We start from the raw sequence: 9,313 nt of genomic DNA on the forward strand, positions 1-9,313 counted from the left end.
GACAGGGTGTGATATGGATTAGCACCTGCTCCTGAACCCTTCATTGCCCTTCTTGTTGCAACAGGCTACAGAATAGCATCCCTGTTTCACTCTAGATGGTCCCTCTGTCCCTTATCCGGTATTCCTGAGTCAGGGGGAAAGTCACGTGCAGGTTGGCAGAAGTGGTTTTAGTGAGGTACTGGTGCAGCAAGGGACAGTCCATTCCCAAGGGAAAAAGGCAGGGGAAGGGAGCAGGGTAAGTAATGCCTGCTAGATGTTGGGTCATTTGAGGTCTGGGTTTTAGGGACAGGCCCACATGGGAGGGAATAGAGATCCCTCTCCATTTCCATCTACATAACAAAGAGCATATGTCTACACCATCAAAGGGAGGTGCAAGGAAGGCTGCAGTGAAGTATGTCACATGCTCTATCGGCTACATCCAGTTTCCCTGAGACCCCAATTTGACTAGGTATGCCTGCTCAAACCCTGAAACACCCAAGACCCAGCCCCTCACCTCACTGCTGTCCACACACATTTTTAGGCCTGGGACAAGTTCTGAAGTCAGGGCTGCCCTCCCTACCTGATGCCGTAACAACAGACTACTTCATTCTTTTAGTCCAACATATGAAACAAGGCAAACATGTCCTTATTATGGTTTTAACATACAAAGCAGTATTCTGTGAAAGGCATTCATCACCTTCGAACATACTGGGCCAGTCCAGGCTTCCCAGAAAGCTTGGCCCAGGACAGGTTGCCTTAGCCCATAGGCAGCACTGCTTCTGACACTGCACCTCAGAGGCCAAACACGGTTGATTCAGCACTGCTATTATGGGGCAGCCCAGGAGATGGAAAGACAGGTCAAGCCTGTCTAGATTGCATCAAGTTTGGATGGGTTGAAGGTCCATGGTGGGTCTTCTTGTGGGGGCTAACAGCCACATCTGGCTTGGGACTTACAGGAACCCTAGAGCCTAGGACTGGGAAGAGCTGTTAAGGGTCATCCCCTGTGCAAGTGCAGGATTTGCTGTTCTTAAACCATCCCAGACAGATGCCTCTCCAGCCTCTCCTTGAAAACCTCCAAAGGAGATTCAACAGCTTCTCCAGGCAGCTCTTTCCACTGCCCTTACTGCTCTGACAGCAAAGAAGTTTTTCCTGAAATTTGCTTTGCAGCAGTTTAAACCCATTGCCTCTTGCCCTGCCCTTTGTGGGAGCAGAGCAAGCTGGGTTGCCGAGAGGCCTGAACTGTGGGGTTTCTGAAATCATAGACCATGCAATAAAGTACCATGTCTGTTAGTGCAAAGGTGGTGGCAGACTGTTGTTGATACTTGAGGACAGAGGTTGTGTTGGGTGAGCCTGGGAGACATCTCTGACTGCTCTGGGAGACTAAGACAGCGGTGTCTACCTGAGACAACAAGATTGCTCTCATGGGAGCAGATGCTAAGTGGTGGATCTTGGTTGTTGCAGCTGCCGGTGACCTTGCTAGAGGTGCCTCTTTCACCATGGAGCCATGGGTGATGCTGGATTCACGGCAGAAAGCCCTCTACCGGGATGTCATGCAGGAAAGCTATGAAACACTGATGTCCCTCGGTAAGGCTTTCGTTTCTGTTCCCTGTTTCTTCTCCCCAAATAAATCCCTTTCTCTCCCACTCCTTCTTTCCCCTCTCTAAGTAGTGCTCCCCAAGATTGAGTGGGGAGGAGAAAGGGTGCAGCTCCAGAGGAACCCTTACCCATGTTAATTGTCTAATGAGTCCTGAGGAAACCACCAAAGACAATCCAAGTTTGCAGGCAGCAAGGAGCTGCCTGAAGAGTGATGTGTAGGATGGGGGACCAGCAGCAAACAGCCGAGGCCTGAGTAGATGTAAAAGCCACAAGTACAAAGCTGCTCAGCATTTCTCCAACCAAACATTTCTGGCTAGAAAAAAAGCAGCCTTTTTTCCACCCCAAATGGTTGTGTCCTCCAAAGGACTGCCAACTCTTTGGGCAAGACATTTTATGCTGCTTTCTTTTTGGGGAGAATCGTTGTCCAGAAAGTTGCATGGAAAAGATTCTCCGAGGTTTTCTTCTTTTTTATTTGCAGAAAAATGAGAATTTTTTTTAAAAAGTGCAATACTGTATTAAAAAAAAAAAAGAGTACCGTTTGCCATTTTTTAAAACCGGACAGTGTATTTAATGGCAGGCGTGATGGGGCCAGAAAGAGAATTGTTGATGGGACAGAGATTAGGTAGGGTCAGCGAAAGGGAAAACAGGGCGTCCTAGAGATGGAGTGAAGAGAGAAGGACCAGCTGGTGAATAGTTGAAGCATTGCAGAGCTGGGGAAGAGGAGAAATGAGGAAGAGAGGAGAGAGACCCCAGGAGGTGGGGACAGCCAGAGGCAGAGGAGGAGGAGCTGGAGCTGAGACACTTAATGAACCCTGATATCACCTGTTTTTCCCCCACACGAGCACTATTTCCGATTTCTAAACCTGACCTGATCTCCTGGATGGAACGCGGGGAGGAGCCATCTGCCCAGGATTTCCAGGGATGGGAGAGCCCCCGAGGAGTCCACACAGGTGAGCAGCCAGTAGAGCCACCTCCCAGCCCCTCTGCCAGGGTGGACGGGGAGCAAAGGACACAGCCACAAGGATCTCCGTCAGCTCCCCTCTTCTACCTCCTCTCACCTGGGTCAGGGTTGTAGTGAGCAGCAGGCGCTGTATTGAGAGCTAGTTGGATGTTTCCAGCAAAGCAATGCTTTTCTGGGTGGGGCAAAAGTGGGAGGATGATGAAAAATGGCTTTTTGACCAAAAGATGTTGTTGCCCAAAATCTTCATTTTGGTGAGTATTCTTAAGCTTTCAAAGATGAAAAAGCAAGTATCTGGATGTGTGTGTGTGTGTGTGTGCGTGTGTTTTTCAATATTTCCATTGCTTTTTGCAAAGGTTTTAATGGAATTGCAATGTAAAACTGAAAATGGTGTTAGTGGCTTTTGGAAACTGGAAAAAATGAAAAAGAAAATTAAAGTGGGGGGGGGGATCATTTCAGGTTACCACAGGGAATCATTTTTATTTTTGTGGGTTTAAAAAAAAAAACAAGACAATATTTTAATCTTTTTGTTTTTGGAAATTCTGGCTGATGCTTTATGGCAGAGGTCACTTCTGGTCCCCCCCATCCATCCTGGCTGGCATCTGGCAGTAGTTCTCTTCCCTTTCCCGGAGAAAATTCAGATGGGTTGTGAGGCAGAACTGGTCCCCTTCTCTCTCTCACTCACTCTCCCCTTGGGAAGGGAATAGGGGAACTCAGCTCCTGCTTTTCCCATCTCCCTAAATCATGGTTCCTTCTTCCCCCTCTTCCATCCCCACCCGGAGCAGGGAGCGACTCATGGCTGGACACTCTCTCCATTTTTCCCAGCAGCTGATGGATTGGTGAGTGACAATGAGGAGGAAGAGGAGGATGCTGATGAGGAAGAGGAGGAAAGCCCTGAGGAAATGGGACCATGCATGTCCCAGAGCCCTGAGCGGGAAAAGAGTCCAGCCAGCTCAGAGGGACTAAAGAAAACTCAACTGGGGAAGAAGCTGGATAAGGCCATGCAGCACAGTGGGGGCCTGAAGAAGCCAAAGGGTGCATCTGCTGCAAAGTCGGCAGCCCTTTGTGGGGACTGCGGGAAGAACGCCCAGGACCGGGTGCAGGCGGGCAGGGACCGGCGCAAGCTGCCCCAGCAGCGGGAAAAACCCTTCCGCTGCCAGGACTGTGGCAAAAGCTTCATCTGGGCTTCGCACCTGGAGCGGCACCGCCGCGTGCACACAGGCGAGCGCCCCTTTCAGTGCCCCGAGTGCGGGGAGAGCTACAGCCAGAGCTCCCACCTGCTCCAGCACCGCCGCACCCACAGCAGCGACCGGCCCCACAAGTGCGGGGACTGCGGCAAGCGCTTTGCCCAGCCAGATGAGCTGGCTGCTCACCAGCGGGGCCATGCAGCCGAGAAGCCCCACAAGTGCGGGGACTGTGGCAAGGGCTTCATCTGGGCCTCGCACCTGGAGCGACATCGGCGCATCCACACGGGCGAGAAGCCCTTCCAGTGCCCTGAGTGCGGGGAGGCCTTCAGCCAGAGCTCCCATCTCAGCAAGCATCGGCGCAGCCACACTGGCGAGCGCCCCTACCGCTGCCCCTCCTGCGGCAAGAGCTTCTGCCAGAGCTCAGACCTGGCGCGGCACAAGCGGACACACCTGGGCAAGAAGCCCCTGCGTTGCGGGGACTGCGGGAAGAGCTTCCGCGCCGGCCCAGCCCTGGCCCGGCACCAGCGCTCTCACCGGCGGGAGCGGGCGCACCGCTGTGGGGACTGCGGGAAGGGCTTCGTGTGGGCCTCGCACCTGGAGCGGCACCAGCGTGTCCATACGGGAGAGCGCCCCTTCCCCTGCACCAGCTGCGGGGAGCGCTTTGCCCAGAAGGCCCATCTACTCCAACACTGCAAGACCCACTCGCCTGACCGGCCCTACAAGTGCAGGGACTGCGGCAAGCGCTTCAGCGACAGCGCTGCCTTCTTGGCCCACCAGCAGGGCCACGCCACCGAGAAGAGCTACAAGTGCGTGGACTGCGGCAAGGGCTTCGCCTGGGCCTCCCACCTGGAGCGGCACCGGCGCATCCACACTGGGGAGAAGCCCTTCAAGTGCGGGGAGTGCGGGGAGGCCTTCAGCCAGAGCTCCCACCTCACCAAGCACCAGCGCAGCCACCTGGGCAAGCGCCCCTACACATGCAGCCAGTGTGGGAAGGCCTTTGCCTTCACCCTTGACCTCGTCATCCACCAGAGGACTCACATGGGTGGCAAGCCCTACAAATGCGTGCAATGTGGGAAGGGCTTCACCCGGCGCTCCAACCTTGCCAAGCACCAGAGGAGCCACGAGGAGGGTGAAGACTCCTGAAGGACTGGCCTTAGCACTGGAGGGGACCAAAGGGACCAAGGATACGTGGGACACTTGGAAGCAAGCAAGGGTAGTCGGGAACCACATGTGTGCTGCTTGGAGACTCAGGAGAACTGGGGCGTGGTATAAATGTGATGTGTGACAGCTGATGGAGGTGGCGGATGGTACAAGTGTGGCACATAGGAGCTCAGGGGTTGAGGGGGCAGTATCAGTGTGACACACTGAGGGCTCAAGAAAGCAGAGGCAGTGTCAGCATAACACACCAAAGCTCAGGAGAGTAGAGGACAGGATAAATGTCATGCTCTTTAGCTAAGTTTGGATCCTGGAAGCAGACGAACAGGGAAAATTGCCTCAGCTGAGCACCATACAGCCACATTTGGATTGATTCTGATATGTGAGCTGGCTAGTGCCAAGCTAGCATGGGTATCCCGTCACTGTGTTGCAGTCTGCAATGTGGAGATACCCACAGTTCAAGGGGGGGACATATGGAAGATAAGAGATGCAGAGATTGGCAAACATAAGTCTTGCTCCTGCCACCTAGGCAGGTGAGAGCAGTGAATTCAATGCACCTGGAATGGTGAAGATGAGAAATAACCTAGGAGGTTGAGAAAGCCAACCCTGAATTCAAATAGGAACTAATGGCACCTCAGAGGGAGTGACTTGGGGAGGGGGATAGTGTTCCCTGGTGCTGAGCAGAGCTGAGGAGCCCAGGGAAGTCAAGCAGACGCACGGCCAAGGTGACCCCCATCAACAAGGCCACAGGAAGATGAAGAGCCTGATAGCCAGCCATGTTCGGGCTGGCAGTAACCACAGCAGGTGATTTCACTTGTGTAGGTCAGGACCCTGCATTTTTGGGATGGGTTACATTTATCACTGGATCCCAGAAAGCCACAGGGCCCTGTCTTTTCCCAAACCCCCGTTAGAAATGTCACCTTCCTGCTTCTGAGAGCTGAGAACTGTTTGCCATCATGTGCTCAGTCGCTTTTGAAGTGCACCATATTGCGTTCAGTTTTCCATGTGGAGCTGTGTCCAGTGGTTCATTTGTAACCTTTCTTGCTTTCTGTTGGGAATAACTACAATAGTGTAGTTTTACCTGTACTACAAACTCCAGACTCTTAAGAAATATGTCTTTAAATATGGATCTGATGCTCTCTGGAACAGAAGGCTTTTAATTTGCCCTGAGGTATCAAAGTTCCTATAACCTGGCAAGGTCTGATAGGTAAAACTCTCCAAGGATTTCTGTGGAGCACTCAGTTGGGTTCCCCATGAGAGTGAGATGGCACGCTCTCCAAAACTGGGGTTGACAACTAGGGTTCGGTTCATAGGCTAACATTTTCACAAGTGACTATTAATTTTAGATCAGCACTTCTCATTCCAAGCCAGAAAATAGGTCTCCTTACCATCCTGTAGTGCAGACCTTGTCTGTCAGCATGGATGACGTCCTTTTATCTTGTACAACTCCCCAAGTTTCCCTCCATTTATCCTAATCATTGTGTTTCTTTCCTTTTCCACACCACCAAAGTATGTAGGCTGAAATGGCTAAATGGTGAGATAAGATGCAATAAGAAAGATAATAAGACTGTAAGAACAATTTCACAAATAACAACTATTGGTGAATGTTTATGAACAACATGTTCAAGGTAGTACAGATAGGTTGGGAGAGGAGAGGAAGATCATATTGCCAAGAGATCATTGAATACTGAGGTAGTAGGTGTCAGATTAAGAGGAAGACCCAAGAGAGGATGGCTAGATCAAATAAAGGATGGTATGCAAATAGGAAATATATCAGAGGCCCTTATCAATGCTAAAATAGCATGGAAAAGGATATTTAAACTGTGACCCAACCATGCATAAGGATAAAGATGAAGAAAACCAGGACTAGGGATTTTAGTATTTACCTTACAACATTGGAAAACAGCCTTATTTTCAGAGGGGCAGACCACTGTTCAAAAGCCAAGACCCTTTAACATGCCTCATGCTGAACACCTAAAATTACTGGTCACTTCTGGAAAATCATGGTCCAATTTTCAGTTTCTCTGACAACAACAAAACAGTCTGTTTTTTAAGACATTATTGGCAGACAGACTTTCCAAGAAAATTTCAAAGGCCTGGCCAAGTGTCACCTGTCTAATGATGTCCTCTCTTCACTTTTACATCATAACTGCCACGTTAGAGACACCAATTTACCAATACTGATCAAGCTAGAGCAGTACAACTTCCAGGTGTAGACATGATAGTAATGGAGGTAGTATTTTAAACTGATTTATAGCTTTATGCATATGGAAACTCTTGATCTGGTGTAAAACCAGGTGGTAGATACACTGATTTTACCCATTTCAAACCACAAGAGCATCTACATGAGGGTTTGTGCTCCAGGAATTAAACTGGCTTTTAACCTGATTTTAAATTAGACTTATTTCACTTCCGTACATACAGGAGACCTTAGGAACTAAATGTCATTTTTAGATAAATGACTTTAAAATGGATCCTTTTTGCACAAATACGTGGAGAGCTCCCATGAGGGAGCAGCAGGGAAAATGCAACTATTACTAACTGAATGATTCAGATGGGGAATTAAGACACACAGGCCTACCTGGAGGACATAGTTACTTGGAAGGTAAGGATCTGAGCTTTGCTGTGGCTCAGATATGATCACAGGGGAAGGCATTTGTTATGCCCAGAGAAATGTGGACCTAGGCCCACCAGGGGATCTATAAGCCTCCCTTAATCAAGGTGGTCAGTACAGATTCTGGGGGACACCAAAAAAAGAAAACAGGGATGGAAGTGAAGGTCACAGGTTTATAACCAGTTTTCCAAGCCGAGCAGAGTACAATGGCTAGTGCCCACTGCCCCTTGAATGTGTCCAAGGAGCCAGTGGATGCTGCCCAGTGAAACTCTTGCCCGAAAGCATGAGCAGAGGGGAGATTGGAAGGCAGCCCTACAGTCAGTAGGGTTCCCCCTGGCAATAACCTCTTTCCTGGTCTGGCAGATGGTGACTTTGGCTAGAGCCAGAAGCAGGTTGACCAGGAGGTCCCAGGACTTGATGAGGCCATGAATGGGACATGCATAAAAGAAAAGGTGTGGGGAGAAGTGCAGCCAGAACCTCAGGAGGAGGTTCCTACGGTGGTGGTGAAGGGGCTAGAGCCCGGTGCACTTGCGGTAGGCATTCACCAGGGTCTCCCCCTGTTGACAGAAGGGGCAGGTGTTGGGGGCGTCTGTAAAGCACTCCAGATACACACTTATGGAGATGGCTCCATGCAGGGGCTGCCACTTAGAAGGAAAGGAAGCCGTGCTGCAACTCTATGCGGAGGTAACCTAGATGAGTTTACTACTCTGGGTGCATGTTGGGTGCAGTCTGAATAAAGGTGAAGGGGCTGTGGGCTGTGGCTTTACAGCAAAACTCCTCAATATTGCCAACCCCAAGTATTAAAAGGCTGTGAGTTTGGGTTCCCGCCCCCCCAACCTTGACTTAAACACATACACGAACAATACATTTCTAGGTTTGTTTGGCTTTTTAATTTGCCTCTGGGTTTATTTTTTTTTTAGCCTTTTCAGGTCATATTTTCAAGCTCTTCTCTGCAATCAGGAGGGCTGCAAAATTGTCAGCTGAGATTATCATACGACTCCAGTAGCTGGGACTTTAAGATAAAGACCAAATAGCCCAAGACTGGGGATAAAGACCACAAGCATCAGCAATGCTGGGATCTGCTCATTACAGCCCTGGTCCAGCCAGATGAAGGTCCTGGCCATGCCCCCTTGTCCATCCCCCTATTATGGCTCCACCACGCAGGAGCAGCCTATGTAAATGCTCACTGTGTGGCTAGGAAAGGAGCCAGGACCTCTCTTCTGTCAGGCACCTGCCAGACACCATTATGTACACCAAGGTCTCTTATGAACTAGGGCCAAACTGAAGACCAGGTTGCTAAATCAACAAGGCCCAATGTTGTAGTGTCGGCTGGTCTGTACAAACGTACAGCCTCTGGCTTGGCACCCAGGCTCCCTTGTATGACACCCGGGGAGAGCTACAAGGAGACTCTCAGCCCCTGTCCCCGATCAGGAAGCTGGCAAACTAAGCAGCAGGAAATGCTGAGAACAGGGACCCAGACCCCACCTCCCAGAAGTCCTTCAGTACCCAGCTCAACTCAGGGTTAGCGCCCATGAGCCCTGTCCTCATATTAGACAGCTGTTCTCATGAAAATCCCAAAGACTAGTCCCTTCATTAGACCCCACAGCCCAGGGGTGAGCGCACTCACCCGAGTGGGAAGACCCGTTTTCAAGCCCCCACTCCAGCTGCTTCAGGGCACAGACTTGAACTAGGTTTCCCTCATCCTATGAGCACATAAAAAAACCCTATAGACACTGGGATGTGCTGAAATAAGGCTCTCCGAGTCGGCCTTATGGGAGGCGTTCTGCCTTGTGATAATTAAATACCCACCAGACCAGGGAAAGA

The 9,313-nt window shown here is 50.5% G+C and overlaps 1 protein-coding gene across 1 annotated transcript in view; it reads left to right on the top strand.

Moving 5' to 3' along the window:
* LOC106723052 (zinc finger protein CKR1-like) overlaps positions 1-9,307 on the top strand; it is an 11,387-nt gene extending 2,080 nt beyond the window's left edge. The window contains exons 2-4 of the mRNA XM_014526456.2: positions 1,441-1,563; positions 2,418-2,525; positions 3,362-9,307. Coding sequence (XP_014381942.1) covers positions 1,476-1,563; positions 2,418-2,525; positions 3,362-4,863 — 1,698 coding nt within the window. The 5' untranslated portion in view covers positions 1,441-1,475 and the 3' untranslated portion in view covers positions 4,864-9,307. The remainder of the gene's footprint in view (positions 1-1,440; positions 1,564-2,417; positions 2,526-3,361) is intronic.
* The last annotated feature ends 6 nt before the right edge of the window (positions 9,308-9,313 follow it).

Source organism: Alligator sinensis, unplaced genomic scaffold (assembly GCF_000455745.1).
Source record: "Alligator sinensis unplaced genomic scaffold, ASM45574v1 scaffold1307_1, whole genome shotgun sequence".
Taxonomy (NCBI): Eukaryota; Metazoa; Chordata; order Crocodylia; family Alligatoridae; genus Alligator; species Alligator sinensis.